The 18,294-nt window shown below is 33.1% G+C and overlaps 1 protein-coding gene and 1 long non-coding RNA gene across 2 annotated transcripts; one reads left to right on the forward strand and one right to left on the reverse strand.

The window, feature by feature from the left end:
• Positions 1-4,800: 4,800 nt before the first annotated feature.
• On the reverse strand, positions 4,801-13,115 carry LOC141656386 (putative serine/threonine-protein kinase At1g54610). Its single transcript, XM_074463255.1, has 8 exons — positions 12,379-13,115; positions 10,856-11,140; positions 10,246-10,563; positions 8,857-9,084; positions 8,317-8,417; positions 7,858-7,972; positions 6,600-7,070; positions 4,801-5,598 (listed from the first exon to the last, which is right to left on the reverse strand). The coding sequence occupies exons 1-8, from the start codon at positions 12,823-12,825 to the stop codon at positions 5,377-5,379; spliced, it is 2,187 nt and encodes a 728-aa protein (XP_074319356.1). The 5' UTR covers positions 12,826-13,115; the 3' UTR covers positions 4,801-5,376.
• Positions 13,116-16,823: 3,708 nt separating this feature from the next.
• Positions 16,824-17,855, forward strand: LOC141655794 (uncharacterized). The gene is made up of 2 exons (XR_012548184.1): positions 16,824-17,256; positions 17,621-17,855. It is a non-coding gene; the product is annotated as an uncharacterized LOC141655794 (long non-coding RNA).
• Positions 17,856-18,294: the final 439 nt, after the last annotated feature.

Here is an 18,294-nt window from a genome sequence, read left to right on the forward strand (position 1 = left end):
CCCTATAAGTTACTCGTGTGTCGGTTAGCCTCACATATATTTCGTGTCGGATCTTGGAGTAAACAATAAAAGGGGTTGAGATTAAAATATTGAATTATGTATATTTAAGACATGGTAACTTAAGGCAAATGGGGTCGTATGATAATTTTACAGTAAAATATGAAAGTTCGGCTGGGCTCGAGCTCCCCTATCGATATTACTAAAATCCTCCATTGCATGCATTCATGCAAACTCGAATTATCTTATTTACCAACATAGCTATTCTCGAATTGCTCTAGTAAGTTATTAACGGTAGTAATAATAACTATTTCGTAATTTATGCACCTCATATAATGATATTAACATAATGCTTTTCAATTTGCGATCTTACAAACATTGAGAACATGATTAATTAGTTCATAAAACAACTATTAAAAGTCTTCTTTTAAGTCAAACACTAGAGGCTAAAACACTAGAGTGTATAAGACGTACAATGAAGTATACGGCGTTCGGCGTATAACATTATTACATTAATATATTCTTGGACGGTTTGATTTTAATACTTATAACATAGCACGCATTAGGTGGCACATTTTTTGGGTGCTTCTTATAATCTTATGACAAAAAAAATTGTCTTCCAAGATTCGTAACTCTCGACCCCACAATGTTGAACCATGCAAATAAAATTATTTCACAATTAATAATATAAAACGTTTCAGTAACAGATGTCAGCTAACTTAGCTAATAAAGTTTTTAAAAATGATAATTATAACCTGAATTTCAATCCCGTTAATAAAAAATAAAACCATCTCGCTGTGTGAGATATATCTTTTCTAGGTTAACTATTCATTTGTTATCATCAATAAATAGGCAGTATTGTTATACGGAGTATATAAAATAACCGTCTCATATTTTATCGATTGGCCATTGGTCAGACATGCAAACATGGCTTTTCTACTTGCTTACAAGATCTCATCACTGTATTTATTATTCAATAACTCTTTTATTTGGTCATACAATTCTTTTATAATTTCTCGAGTGATTGTATATATACAACCGATTGTATAATCCTTAATCAGCTCACGAGATTCACGACGCATATTGGTAATAAAGTCTTTGTAATAATGTGTAATTAAGTTCCACACTAGAGAATTCAATCGAACTAGATTCTGCTTACTTAGTGCAATCCTGCTCAAACTAGTTCTTTTGGTGCATGGTTTCGTTTATGACCGTTGATTAATTACAGATAATTTTATTGTAATGTTTAAGCACATGACTAAATGAGTTAGTTTTTTTTTTTTTTTCAAAAAAAAAAACAATCATTTGTATATATTTCAAGTTGTTTATAATTTGCAAATTCGATGTACTTGGACCTTACTAGTGCAATTGAAAGGTGGCAACATAGGAAAAAAAACTATTTAAAACACTTAATAAGGCCAAAGGAGTGACATACGAAGTTATGTAGATAGACCAAGTATATGTTATTCGAATGACGTTATGATGACATAATATATTAGTAGTATCCTTTCTTAATAGATTAAATTAACTAATCTAATAAACGATGTTTCTAATTGTGTTCTTAACACACATGTTAGAATCCTATATATGAGAAAAGTTCCTTAAGATTTTTTCAGGAGAAATTGGAGTATAAAGTCATTTTTACCGTATTTAATAAAACAATCTTGTATAAGTATATCATTTTATATTTGAATTTTTATAATTTACCGTAGAGTCACGTGATAGAAAAACCGTTTAATTAATAAAACGATCCATAAATTAAATCACTAATACACTAAGTCTCTGTTAGGAGTTTGGACGCCACTATACACCTTAAGATGAAAACGAGTCTTATGCTACTAATGTGTCTGCAGACTTGTATATATAGCACAAACCTATTGTTGTCCTTAGACATTCTCATTTTATCTCATCTACCATATTTAACCCGTTTTAAATTCAAAATGTATATAATATATTCCCGTCTTAAACGATAATCCCCTATTTACTAAATGAATAGGCGAAACTCTATTTTTTCCCACCTAAAACATATGTCCTAGAATAGTGCTTGCTATTTTTAACATATATTATAGATGTGGCATTATAAGTTATAAATGGATATAATTTTTTGTATTTATATATTTATAACATTTAATATTTCACAAATTGCAAAAATTTATCTCCGATCTTTTTAGGATAAAGAAATTCTTTTTTTAAAGAACTTATTGATAAAAATTTATTGACTTTTTATGATAAGAAGTTGCGGCTAAAAAATATGGTATTAGTAAATATTTGTTAAAATTCATTTACTTTTTATGATAAAAATTTGCAGCTAAAAAATACGTTATTAGTAAATATTTTTAAATTAATATCATTAATTTTTTAGTAAAAAAACAAAAAAAAATTCAAAAGAAAAACACTCATTTTACTACTTCTTACGATTTAAATTTGTATTTATTTTTCTAATCAAAATACATTAAGGAGAAACATAAAAAATAAGAATTGTCAATTTAAATTTTATAAATAATACACTAAAAAGTAAAACTCTAGAAATAACGTGCATATATTGCACATAGTCTATATTGGTAAGTCTATAAATACCGAGCATTCATTGCGCGGGATCTAAACTAGCTGTGATAAACCAAACTACTTCCTCCATTCAACTCCACTCTACCACTTTCTTTTTACACGTTTGCCAACGCGTGTTTTACGCGCTAAATATCGTTAACTACGTATTTACAAAAATTATAAAAGTTAGATATATATTTTTAATGTACTCGTATAGGCGAATCAAACAAGATCCCACATAAATATATTTTCACTTACGTATCGAGAGAAAATCGAAATTAAATACACAATTGTGAATAATGTATAAAAGTGAAATAGGTAGAGTGGAGTTGAAATGAGGAACTACTTTGTAACAAAGTACAAGGGGTACAACCCATTCCATATTTCCATCACATGGAAATTGATGAAGCACAAATTCTTATTATAGACGGACACTATCCGTCTATACGTATAGACGGATACCATTTTCCCTCACAAATACCCATTTATCATAAAGTGGGAAGCACATGAGGGTGCCCCACCTTGTCCCCCCTACCCATTTTATTAGAGGTCTTTACCCGTCTGTTCGCCCAACCCGTCTATACCAAGACCTATTGTTGATGAAGATAACTTTCTCAAGGTGTTATATGCATGTAGAGTAATAGAGTGATGTATTATTAAAAATTGGCCTATGAATTGATCTAGTGTAGTGAAAGCTGCCCTAAGCTAGTACTCCGTAGATTTTGAAGGGTGTATGAAATAATGTGAACAACCAAATCCCAATTACAAAAACTGCCACGAAATGTCAAGGAAAGTGGCTAGCTTGCTCCCTCTAGCCTTCTCTACTCTCTAGATATTCCCTCATCATTAATTTGTCAACTTTCATCTAAATTAAGTCAGAACAACATATCCGTGTAACGGGCCAAATATAATACCTCATTTTTAATAGGACAAGTAACAAGTGGGGTGATAGGGGCAAAAAATGTCACCACTTTCAAGCTATTTGACCCGTCTTTAGCTATAGACGGATATATCCGTCTATAGCAAGACTAGCTATTAAGTCACATAGAGTACAATACCTAAGACAGTTTTAAGTTAAAATGACATTAACAACTACTTGAATAAGAATATTAAAATGAAAAGGAGTTATAAGAAAGCTTAACTTAAAACGGTCTCAAGTAAAATTTATTGAAATTATAACTGTCTTCTTATATATAATGGTGCAGGGTTAAACAAGAAAAATTCGCTCTTTTAAACAAGAAAAACCAATTCTACTACTCGTATTTGATATATAATGGTGCAGATGTTACTCATGTTAGCTAGTTTAGCCGGTAAAGTCAAGAAGGATGATACTTCTGATTGAAGCTTAAATCCCGTTAACAACATATTGTCGTTGCGACTCCCTTTACACGTAAATGATATTTATAAATGTAATATAAAGATAAATCTACTAAATTAAAATGTGAATTTAAAAAAGGTGGGGAATAATAATTATACAAATTCTTGTTAAAGACGAATATATATTATTATATTTCCTAAACTTAAAACGATTCAAATAGTATAACCGAGATAAAAGTTACTAATTATCTCCATAATAACAAAAAACTCGTCTCATTATATCTAAATGGGTATTATTAACTTCTTTTAATCTTAAAACGGATTATCTCGTTAGACCAACCATAATAATTAAGGTTGGAAGAGGTCCCTAACATAAGGAACATCGATGTAAGGATGGAGGGGAGGGACCATTTTGAAAGTTAAGAGGTTTCGTCAAAATTCAATGGTCCATGGATTACGCTACTTCTCACTCTTTCATCTCTTATCCTTTTGCCTTTCTTTCATGTTTGACCTTCCTATGTCAAACATTGCACATTGCCAACCAATCAATTATTCTCGTCCTTATTAGTTAACAACAAATTCTTATTTAAGACATTATATCCGTCTCGAATTTAAAACAGGTCAAGTAATATAGACGAGATAAACAAAATAACTACTCTTAAAAGACACTTTGATTTAGGTACGTAAAACATGATTTAATCATCGGTGATGAATCTATTTAGGATATTATTATTTTGTAAATTAATATTAGAAACTGAAAATCAAATGAAATGACAAATCGAAGTAACCCTCATTGAAGTGTCGAATGCTCCGAGTGTCGAGCATTGTTACTCTCACATCTTTCGCTGAAAATAAAGTGTTGAAATGTTGGGTCGTGCAAGATAGTGAGAGTTTCAGTTCACTCTGACTAATATTAAGTTACTTTCGAGATGACTCCCGATTCTGAACGAATTGCACCCAAAACTTTACATTGCATGGTTATTTCACAAACCAAAAAATCACAAAAAAAATAGTCATTACAACAGTTTAAACATTCGAGTCACATCTTGCTCGAAAATCTAATTATACAAATATAATCAACTAGTTATACCAAAATTTTACTAGGTACATGATTTACCATTGCCAGATTTGAACTAGTTTTATTGAAGAGGGAAAAAGGCTTCCTACCGTAGCGTAAGTTACACAACAAAATAACATCATTTGTTAGCCCTTGCCCTGATGAAACTTAACCCAGCACAAGGTAACATATCGAATTACATCAATTACTGCCGTGTAACATATATGCACCAAAAATTATCTCTACAAGGCCTGTAACAGTGGCCGACTGGCTGAAACTCGATAAAATTGTGAATTACTTGGAGACCGTGAATAGAATCACCTCTCGCCTTCTTGTCTTGCCAAAAACCACCTGTACATGATAAAACCAATTTTTTTTCCAAAAAGAATTGGGACGGATTTCAGCTTATCTGCAGCATTGCCACTGCAAGGCAAAATTTCTCCAGCTTTTATATCGATATTTTACCTATTTACCTCTATTCGGCTACTAACAAATAATGATGTCACTGAAAGTTGATTTGTTTGAGCCTGTGACTTTCTTATTCTGGCTTTATCGATACGTGCTCGCCTGACAGCTTCTTGGATTTGACGATCGTGATCTTTCATCATCTCATCCATATTTTCTGATGGGTTTATAAGAGGTCCTGAATAGTGAATTTGGTTGCCCTTTGATCCATACCCAAGCTGCAGGAAAATATACCACAATGTCACTTCAGAAAATTCAGAAACGAGGTCAACGATATAACAAATAATTGTGCCTTTTGACTTGCGACAATGCTTATTAGCGTAAATTCTTTGAGAATAAATCAAGCCTCGAAAGCTAGTAAATTTATGACAACCACCTCTTGATAGTAGCTTTGGCATATAACCATTGATTATCAGGAGTACATTTCTTTCTTTTTTTTTTCCTTCAATGAACCACCATAAAATTCAGTTTTTAATTATTTTTGATTGCTTCAAAACGAACATTTTGCTAGCATAATGAAATATCGCGATCACAAGTTCATCATTTGGAAACAATATAAGGCAAGGAAAAGACTCTCAGTTTAGCTGGTGCTTCATTTTACCGGAATGAAAAAAACAGCACAGCATTTCTAGTCAATATTCTAGTAGAGGCAAAGATTCATTACTCGTTGGTTATGGATTATAATGGAATAAATCAAAATGGTTCACTAAAGTGGTTGCGCTTCTTTCTTTTATGAAGTAGCGGTCCTTCGATGCAGTTCTCGACGCAATTTTCATCTTAGGTCATTCGGAAACAGCCTCTTTGTATTGCTAACACAAGGGTAAGGCTGCGTACATCCGACCCTCCCCCCCTTACCCCCTTACCCCGCAATTTGCGGGAGCCATTGAGGCACTGGGGTAATGTTGTTGTTGTATTCTAGTAGAGGCAAGTCACACAAGGCAAGTGCTCATTAAGAAACTCCCCACCCTCTTCTGCCACCGCGCATATTTTAAGAAATCTTTTCGAAAAACCAGCATAAGAATATTTGGTCCTTCAGGTTAGTTATTTGTACTATTCAAAAATAACATTATCCAGTGCTCCAAAGCCAAAGGTTCCTACCGAAGACGAGGTAAGGGGGAAATGTGCGCAACCTTACTACAGTACGTATGATTTATAAAGATCCAGTTAGTGTAAGATAAGAAAGGTTGGGGGAAAAAAAAGAAAAATAAAGAGGGCTTACAAGAACTGGATCTTTACGGCTGTTTCTTGCTTCATTTTGCGAAGGATTTGCAAAAGATTGCATGTGATCTACTTGATCTCGCCTTGACTCTGATGCTTCTTTGAAAGATCCAGGAAACCGCACAATCAGCTTCGACGCATCAGCGTGGAAAGAGCCCGTTCTTTTTCGCTTATCTTCAGATATCAAGCTTCTTCTTGGCGCCAGAGAACCAGCCATGGCAGATAAATTAGCACCGTGTGACAACTTAGGATCATCCTCCAATTTCTTCCCAGCCTTTGCCCATGCCGCTTGGTGAACAAGTGGCCCTGAATGTGAATCTTGCTTGTGATAGTGGGCATGCCTGTTCGTAACAGATTCTTCTGTTGCGTGAGATGCCCTACGAGGTTCAATTGGAAAGCCAGAAGCAACCTCTTCCTGGTGATTGTTAAACTTTTCACTTCGGCTCTTTGAACTAAATTGAGCTTGCCTTTTCTGGAAACAAATACATCCGTTATTTCAGAAACGCAGTTCAAGACAAGGAGAAAGAACATTCAAGGCTATATGAGATACATAACCCAGATATTAGGATACATTATCCAAGTCAAGCAAATGAAAACTGCACACATACAACCCCATTCTCCACAGGTCTGAGATTTTTCAGCATCATTAAAGGATAAGTAAATTGCTACTAATGCAAATGGGCTATTAGTCTAAGATTCTTGGGAAAAAGATTAGCATCGATAGCAAGTCAGCTACAACTACAAAAACAATTGTACTGTTGCCCTAGTGCCTCTAAGACTCGAACCAATGGCGGGGTTTCGAGAGTGAGACATGCATAGCCTTACTACAGTATTAGAAACAGAGAGTCCCACATGACCATAAAACAAATTGCATAATTGCAAAAGGCACGCAGTTAAGTGATGACTGATGATAACGAGCCATTTTGCTTTATTTGATCATATTAAAACACCAAAGAGTATTCAGTCTAGGGCTCTAGGCTCCATCGGAAATGTAACATTAGATTAGCATCAGACAAAAAGTAGACCAAAACAATGTTTACTGCAATTCACGGAAAAGGGAGGAAAATCTCTACAATGCAGATGACCTAGTAAAATTAGTAATAGACAGCTGTTTAATAAAGAAAAATCAGCTATGACCATGTCAGTCACAAAACATAATCACGAATTCACGGATCACTACTCCACTTAAAAACACCTAATAACAAAAGGCAGAAACTAAAATCCCAGAAGAAAGTGCAGACCTAACATAGATAAATTACCTGCATCGACACAACTAATTCTGCATTGGCATCTGGTGCAGGGATGGCTCGAGACTCTCTTGTAACCTTCTTTTCCGGATCAGCCTGATGGCCTTTACTTCGCGCGGCTCCTTGCCTATGTGGACAGTGAGCAAGATTAGCATGCTTCGTTATTGTTTGTGTGTGTGGTGGTGGTGAGGGGTGATAACTCCATAATCATGCAAGTGCAACTTCCTCTGTTTTCATATTCTTAAACACCTCTATTTTTAGTAGATGAGGGAATGTGTATGCCATGACTGATCTTCACATCATCGACTTGAAACAAGACTAATTTCAAGCGGACGAGCAATAAAAATCGAAATTGAAGACACTATGAAAGCTTTCAGATTGCTTATTATCTATACAACAAGACATGACAAATTATGTAATTAGGTAAGTTGAACAGAAAACATAAGGACAGCAAACTAGATAGAAGCGCACCTTCTAGCCTCTTCATCCCTCATTTTAGCATCGAGCTCTTTACTAGGGGGATACTTTGGCAAACTGGATGGATCACACGGAAGTGGTTTTGTGGTAAAGAACTGGAGAAAAACAAAAAAATTCGCATATAAAATGCAAGACACATCTCGACCTGAAGCAATACTTCTTCAAAGAACAAATACAAGACATAAAACAGGCAAAACATTTTGAAAATCATAGAAAACTTAAAGAGTTGACAATCATCCCACCCTCATACAATTCCAAAATTAATTTCTCAAGTCCAATACATGTACTTTCCTACAAGCCTTGAAACCCATTATAACAGAAAAATCCGCAGTTTTCTGAGTGAATCCTAGAGTCCTATACTCCTATATAAACAAATATGTTTTAGTAGAAAATATTACTAAATGTTTTAGATAAATGGGTTAATATACACTATGAGAAATAAATAAAGAGAGCTAGTACTTAAGAATCAACAATTAATTTTTCAAAACTTGAAAGCATGAGAATTTCAAATACAGTCACTCAAAGAACTCTCACCTCGTTTTTGAGGGCTGAAGAAGCAGATCCGCGGTCTGCAGGGTCAATTGAAAGAAGACTCTCCAAAAGAGTTAACGCTGGAGCAGGAAATTCTTTGAATGTGTCTGTGACACAGCGGATGTACGGTTGTTGGGGTTTAAAAATTGTCGCGTGAGGTAGCTTAGATTTTCTCCAATATTCTTCAGAAGGGGACCCACAAAGCTTGAAAATTTTATGTAATTGTTCCACCTACAAAGCATAATAATAAGCTTGTAACATGCTTGTTATGCCATGTAGTAATACACTTGGGAGGCAATAAATATGAGAACAGAGCAAATCCACAATATGAAGGGTGATGCTGATGTCTCCTGACGGCTAACAGAGAATGAAGAGTTGTCATAGTCTCAGCAACTAACTATTTAAGTAAGCAAATCTAGTGTCAATTTTTTTATGAATGCTGTCAAAAAGATAAAATCAATAGCTGCCTCCTTGAGTCCTAGTAACTTCACATCTATAAGAGTGAACTACACCTTCCCCTGAACAACACTCCATGGACAACACATTAAAAATTATTACCCTCATTGAATCAAAGGATCCCGTCAATGTGCTCCATGGAAAATGGAAAAACTTCACAGATGTCACATACCAATTGAAATTATACACTTGGAGAGTCCTAGGCTATCCAACTTAATAACAACTATAGCATCATCATGCACTTACATCCACAGTTCTAGCACTTACATCCACAGTTCTACTTCTCTGAATTCACATGCATTCGAACAATAAAATCAATGTAAGAAGGGTCTTGAGTTAACTATGTCACTGCTGCAAGTGCCAAATGCGGATATGTGTTTGAGTGTCAAACTTTGAATAATGCTTGAATTTAATGTTGTGTAGTGTTGGCAAGTGTCCAGGATGACAAGAAACACCTTGGGTATGTTCGAGTCGGGGTAACAGATTAAGATTTCATTTGGAAATAGACAAACAAAACACTCATTCACATTTTATCATTTTTAATCTTTGAGTGAACTAGCTTCTCCATATAATGCCACCACTGCCCGCTAATAGGCTCACAATTACATTGCAAATTTGCAAGACTTGCAAGTCATAAAACAGAAACCTGCTTAGTAGAGAGGTGACAATATGCAAAGGGTATGATTCATGTCTTGATTTTGAAAAATATATGATTCCATTCATCATCTTTCACATTATTTAGTCTTGAAGCGCAATGTGTACAAATCTCCTGAAACCAAAATACATTCAAGAACCCCTTCCATTGTTCCCACCCGCCTAGAAAAAAGGAGTTGTTTATAGAACAACTAAAACAACATTGTTGGAAAATTGTGCAATCTATTTCTCAAGTCCAAGACAGTAAGGTTTACAACAAGGAAAATAAAATAAGCCTAGTACCTCCGTTCTTCCAGGCATTATTGGTTTGCCAGCATAGAGTTCGGCCAGTATGCAACCAGTACTCCACAAGTCCACAGCTCTACCATAAAATGTTGCACCTAGTAGAAGCTCTGGAGGCCGATACCATAGAGTAACAACCCTGCTCGTGAGTGGCTGGTTTTGGTGAGGATCATAGAAGCTCGCCAGCCCAAAGTCTGCAATTTTCAGTACCCCATTGTTATCAATTAAAAGATTAGATCCCTTTATATCACGATGTAAAATTCCCCTACGATGACAATGATCCAGTCCACGCAAGAGCTGCTGCATATAGCACTTAACCTGCCCAAAGATATACAACAACAGCAACAAATCCTTAGTTGCAAAATGATTCGGAGTTGGCTGATTAGAGGTTGGGGAAGATATAAACACAGAAAATACTGGCAAAATTATCTGGGATCAGTTAACCTATGCAAATATATACATGCTTAAGGCAAAGCGCTGAGGAGGAAGTATATTCAAATTTCAACATATCAAATTTTGAGATAACCCTTTCGATTTAATAGTTTCAGCTGACTGTACAGAAAAGTTGCATGAAAGAGAAGTGAGAAAGTACAACTGTACGAGTATATACCTGTGGTTCAGTGAATTTAACAGCTGGGCGTGATGCTAGTCCTGCAAGATCATGCTCCATATATTCAAAGACAAGGTATAAGCTGCATGACATCTTTGAAGTAACAAGACCCTCCAATTTAATTACATTAGGATGGTCTAGCCTGCGAAGGATATGAATCTCCCTAGCCATGAACCGAACACTTTCAGGCTCCAAGCTGTCAAATCTTACTTTCTTCAATGCAACAACTTTCTTTTGTTCAAGATCATGAGCTCTATAGACATTACTATAAGTCCCCTGTCCGATCTGAAAAGAAATGGTTTGATTAGAGGCTAACAACAGCCAAGCACAAACAAGTCTTCATAGTTCAAGTGGATACGTAGAGTCACAGATCACACTAGGCTTAAACAATCTAGCAAACAGCGGCCAGATAACTATGATTGTTGCGTTAGTACACAACAAGGATGGTCGACAATTCAGCAGAAAAACAAAACATTCAAATTCTTCAAAGCTACTCAAGAACATTTCTTGATTGTCACATTATCCACTCCTTATATGGTACATTGTCATATTAATCTTCAACTTCATATTTACAGTAGAAAAACACATTTTATTCAGCGTAACTACTCTAAAATTATCTACTCGCTAAAAATAATTCGATTTTAGCTCGTCAACTACTCAGCTTCCAGCACAAGACTACTCACATTTTATACACCATAACTATTAATCTCTACACACTATAATAAAATTCAATTGACTAAGTAAAAGATTCTTGCTAATTCAACACAATGCAATTCAGTTGACGTCAACAAAGTTTGGCCAAAAAATAGCAACCACCCCAGTGCCTCAACAACTCCAATCTAGGGGGTCAAATATACACGGTCAAGTCCCTATGGCCGACAATTTAGTAAGTCATTTTGCGTTACTCCACGACAATATAAACATATACAACATTACCCCAACACCACAACGACTCCCATCCAAGGAGTCAACCATACAGGGTCAAATCCCTACGATTACATCAACAATTGCATAAACAACAATGACAACAACATTAACCAATTGCCTCAACGACTACCATCTAGGGAGTCGAATATACACAGTCAAGTCCTACTTTGCATCAATTCTTGCAACCAAAAACCGACATTTTAACAACCCATTTTGCGTTACTCCACCATAATCAACTCATAAATGAGACAATACCTTTCTAAATACTTCACATTATCAAATAGCATTACCCCATCACCTCAAAGACTTCCATTCCAGAGAGTCAAACATACACAGTCATACATCAACAATTGAAATATTGAATCACATAACCGACAATTTAGTAAGTCATTTTGCATTATTCCATCATAATCAGCGCGTAAATAAGAAATTAGCTTCCCAAAGATCTCACATAATAAAATAACAAACTCCGTATACAACAACATTACCCCAATGCCTCAAAGACGAACATAATTACATAAAAAAAACCGACAATTTAGTAACTCATTTCGCATTATTCCATCATAATCAACCTCATAAACTAACAAACTAACTACCTTATCAAGCTTCTCAAAAGAATCAGCACGTCTAGGCACCCAACCTTTAATAGCCTCCCCAGCAACAGCAACAAGCCAAGTAGGCCAACCAGCCGCCACCATTTCCCCTTCAACCGCCTTCGATATCGGTCCCGACACCGGGTTCTCCACTCTAACCCTCACTGATCCCTCAATTCTCTTCTTCCCCAAATTACTCCCATCACCAAACCCTAATTCCCCTCTTTTCCCCTCCTTTTCAATCAACATTACCTTCTCATCATTACCATTACCATTACCATTACCATTACCATTACCATTACCATTACTACTAACAGTAACACCATTATTAACACAATTGTTCACATAATTAAAACTATTATTATTATTATTAACCCTAACATTATCAATTTTCCCTAAATCTTTATTATCATCATCAATAGTAGATGGTTTAGCACATATACACCCCATTCTTACCCCTTTTTTAGTTCATAATTGAAGGAAAAAAGTTGAAGATTTGGTAAATTAAGTAGAAAATTAAGGAGATTGAGAATGTTTGAATGTTTGTTAGTTAGTTAATTAGATTGACTTTGATTAATTAAGGAACCCTAGGTAGAGGAAATTGGATCTAGGGCTCTAAGTTCAAGGGAAGCCATGGAAGAGGGAGAAGAGTGCATTTAATGTTTGTTAATGGAGGAGTAGAAAGAGTTGTTTTGTTTTTGAGTGTGTGGAGGAGACTGATATGGTTTGTTCCTTGTTTTGCACAAATAGTATTATATATCCCGTTGTATATGTGCATGATATAATTGACAAATTCTTATTTATATCGGTTGTAAATAAAAATAATTTATAACGGAGAAATATATTCCTCCAAACTAACCTCTTTTTTGAGGATGATGGTGCTTTCCACCCCTTTATTACAACTTACAACGGTTATAAATAAAACTTACTGGGTATAATTAAGGTATTCAAAGTTATATTTTTATTGTGTAAATAGAGGAAATCAGATACTATCTAATAAAGTTTGTATTCTTTAAACTAAATCTCGGATTCTTTATTACAAAGCTCGGATTCTACACCGTACAAGCGATACAACTGGTGGTATAATCCATGAATTGGTTGTTTTGCTTGAAAAGTGTGTTATTTGCTTCTTGAATTCTTTACGTAATTACCGTTTGTTTTTTTAGACATTAATTATAAGAGAGGATTATTTTAGAGTTGGTTATAATATATTACTATCATTTTATCAAACGAGCCAAAGTGAATGAATTTTAGCAATTCATTTCAAATTTTCATCATAGGTGATATGTTTTATGGTTAAGAGGAATATTGTTGTTTTAAAATAGATTTGTTGTATCGTGTAAGACTGATATATTACTGTTTGTAATATTGTGTGTAATATACAATTTATCATTGTTACATTAATAGAGTGGTCCTAGTGAATGAGTTAATCGGCTAAGATACGGATGGGGTGAGTTTAGATCCGAACAATTTTGGTTTTCAAGTATTCCGGGCACGTAGGATCATTTCAGTTTGAGTCAATTTCGAATGTATTGTAGTTGAGTTAATTTGGGATAAATTTGACAATAAACATTCAGGTAGGATGAGATTGGATGAGGTCAGTTTGAGTTGCAAGACAAATCTATATCCTTTATTCGGATGTAGATTAAATATGGTTATTCGGGACTCCTCGTATATGTTGTACTATCCTAGCTAGTCCCATATTATAAAGAGAAATTATTAATTATTACCTTTTTAAATGAGACATAAAAAGAATTAGAAATTGTTATATACTTATACAGTCATAACTTATACCTTTTGCAACGATTTTACAAGATAATCCCCCCTACTACTAAGAGAATAAAAATTCTTTTAGTTTTCAGTAAATAAAAATTCTTTTAGTTTTCCCTCCAAAAAGCATCTAGCTAAATAAGGTAATAAATACAATTTTCTTTCAATACATTATCATCTTTTCAATAAATATATTCTTATAAATAAACTCTAATTTTTAAAATAAATTCATAATTATGATTTATTCATTAAAATAAAATAAAATTGATATTAAACTATAAAGTATAAGTTGCTAAATTTTTCATTAATGCAATAATTATTACTGTAGAGATTAACTTGACACATGCTTACTATTAGCTTCGTGACAAAAAAACATTCTTTAAAAAAAATTCACAACTTAAATAATTTTTTTTATTAGTTTTCCATTTTAATTTTTTTGTTTCATATCAAAATACAATGGAGTGAACTGATAAATATTAATGAGGTGCAAATTTAAAAAGTATAAATCCTCCTATATACTAAGAGAATACAACTTTTCCAAAGTTTTTCCTTCAAAGTGCTCAAACTTATATATGGAAATAAATTAGATTTTCATTTATTAAACTAATTTTCCATTTAAAATAATCTATACATAAAAATTGTATCTCCTATTATTAACTTCGTGACGAAAAAAGAATTTTTTTTAAAATAATATGATGTAGTTAAAATATTTTCATTAAAAACACAATTTATGTAATTATTCAATTCTATTGATTAATTTTAATATTAGTTATTTTTTATAAAAAGTCGTGAGATATAAATGAAAAATCTATAACTAATACACTAAAAATTAAAAGGCCTATATTTACCGCGCATTTGCGCGGGATCTACACTAGTTACTAAAATAATAATATTTGTTAATTGTTATATGTATAATGTATTCTTTAAATTAAAACGGTTTTAAATAAAAGCCATGTCCTTAAAATAAGGGCGACTGTGAAGAAACCAATATTAACTCACATGTTGAGAGTTTGACATTAATAAAATAGGAGAGACATCTATCTATATTAATAAAAGGAGCGATTATATAGACTCCAACTTTCGCAAAACACTAATATTCCTGAAATTTTTTATTATTATCCGTAGCATATCCCTTAACTCAATAGAATTTGATCTGGGATTGACGTTTGTATATCATGAAATTGCTTTAAATTCTACTCCGTAACAAATCCTAGAACTACCCTACTACTCCTGCATATGAATATATATAGTGCTTTTTTAACCCAAACTAAACAAACAATCGCTAAGAGTTTAGTTATGTAAAACGAAATTACATTATAATATTTAAATAATGTAAAAACTCACGACCGCTATGGCGATACATACGTAATACGTTTGACGAGTATTACTGGCTATTTGGCTAAATTTCATGATAGCTTGCAAACAAAGCATGTCAGATTAACTATTATTTGCCATGAAAATGATTAAAATTGACTATAGCAAAATCACGAAATTGAGTTTGAAGAGAGTAAGACATCACGTTATTTTTTACTTACTCTGTATATTTTAGTTATTTAAGTCCAAATGATGAGAATTTAGTGCGTAATTTCATTGTTCTTATTTATTTCTTTTCAGTCTTAGTTTTTTTTTTAAGATTTTTAGAAAAAAACTAACGGAAAAGTTTTACAAATACTTGAAGTAAGAGATGATATTACTTTAGGCCCGTACATCGCACGGGAATTAAATCTAGTTAATTAATAAAATAGGAGAGAGTTTATCATTATAAGTTAAGGGTTATTCTCTCTATTGTCAATTGGTTTTAGAATGGAATCTCAAACTTTTAAAGTGGACTATCTCGGCCCAAATCCGTTTGCATGATCTAACACCCACCAAGTCGATTAAGTAGCTAGTATACCTTTGATTAAAAACATTTATTAATTTGCTTATTAGTAGGAGTATGAAATATCATGCATGGCATCGATTTCGTTAATGTTTTTAGGTCAATGTCGGAAAACTAAGTTTGAGATCATTTACATTTCTATGGCATATTATTAAATGAATTTGATCAGTTTAATTTAATCAAAAATCTCCATAATAGAAAATTTGTTAAAACGATTGACATAATGCCGTGGATTACGTATTAAACAATTCCAATCAACTTATTACTCCGTATTATGGATCAATCAATCATATGAATTTATTGCTAATTGTCTTAATCACCAATCTTAGTTGAAAGTTAATGATTCGACCATGTGATTAGCCCCCGTATTTGTTGGGCACTAGCATTTGCTTATTTTTCACGTCGTTACCATAATATTAGAAACGAGAATAAGAGTTACGTCAAGTGGTAAAATTAAGAAATATAAAATTAAGGTAAAAACCATATCATGTTAATTAGTTAGCTAGTTAGAGTACAAATTTGTATTTCAATTTCTACGTGTATTTTATGAATTTCGGTTTACGATTGTTGTGTTCTTTGATTCCATATTTTTTATGAGACATTATTATTTTTCTAGAATAGTCGAAATAAAAATTGTGTCGAATTTTTACAAAGATGCACGTATTAAGGAGTATAATTTATGATAATATTTAAAATTAGAAAAAAACAGCATGGTCCAAAAACTTTGCCATGCAAGAATCAATACCATAGACCAATCTAAAAAGCAAATTTAAAACCAAATATTTAATCCCAAAGCAAAAATACCCACTAACAATCATTTCACTATATAAAACCATGTTGAATTCATTTCCTAACACACAAATTTATACATTTTTCCATAATTAAATTTAATAAATTTAATAAAAATGCAAATGTGCAAGCCTACCCAAGTTGATAACACAAATTGTGATCAAACTAAGTCACCAGAGAAGAGGCACCATGTGCCTTTTTGGCTCGGACGTTCAGGAACGCCCGAGCCAAAAAATAACCAGCAGCCGAAAGAGCCTAAATCCGGGCACAGGCTAACCCAATGGTTTGCTCAGGGTGCTCAAAGGCTACACGGCGGCGAAAGGATTAGTTGTGATGAAGAAACTGAGACTATTGTTATTAATAGGAAGATTAAGGAACGTGTGGTTATTACTCATGCTAAGAAATCTACTGAGCATAGCAAGGATGGTGAAAAGCATTTCACAGTATGATTTTTTTAATTATGTTTATATTATATTCTGTCTGTCTCAGTTATTTGTTTACCGTTTATGTTCTTGGACATAGGGAGTACTCTATTTAATTCATAAATACCTTATGTATTCTATATTTTATATGGTACGAGTTAAAATGTAGGGTAACGGACTAACAGGTTTTTCTAACGTGTGTTCTTAGGACACAGATTAAAACCTAAATGAAAAAAAAAATCTCAAGATGATTTCATATAATGTAGTAAATATTTGCTTATATGGGTTTTTAATGTGAACTGTGAGAGTATACAATAGAAAAACCGATTTAAGTATTATTGATTGGTTTATAATAATGTACCAGTGGTTTTTGTTTCACATGCAGAGGTGCTAATCTATGAACTGAGGTGCTATGAACTGATAAAGCTGAAGATTAAGGGAACATCTACAATCAAATTAATTAAGACGAGAAATGTATAATTTGGACTTGCATTTATGCTTTTGTTTAATTTACCAAAAAATCTGTTAAAATAAGTTTGAATTGTACTTGCAATTGTGTGTTGGCTTGTAATGGAAATGTGATTCTTCAAGTTTGAAAATAAAAAGATGTTTTTGTTCAATATCTTATTAATTATACGGTTTTGATAGATACAGCCCATAGGGCTGTATATAAGCATTAAATTTTCCTGGTAATTAAAGCTAATTTAAACTTTCAAGAGAATCTAACTTAACACTTACGAGTATTATACTAATTAAATGCTAATTTAAACTTTCAAGAGAATCTAACTTAATACTTATTGTAAATAACAATTAAGATTCCAATTTACATGGAAAACATAAGAGAATTTTAATAAAATTTAATGCTTATATACAGCCCATCTATCAAAGATGTTTTTATTCAATAACTAAGGTTGGTTAGTAAGGACGCTTACCTTCATTGCTTAACAAAACTATTGTCAAAAATCCTCAAAAACATCGATATATCATAAACTTTTTTTCATTCGAATTTCTTGGTTCTTTTACAAATGTTTCATAGTTGAGTTAATTATTCTAATAAGA

This window comes from Silene latifolia, chromosome 5 (assembly GCF_048544455.1).
Source record: "Silene latifolia isolate original U9 population chromosome 5, ASM4854445v1, whole genome shotgun sequence".
NCBI lineage: Eukaryota > Viridiplantae > Streptophyta > Magnoliopsida > Caryophyllales > Caryophyllaceae > Silene > Silene latifolia.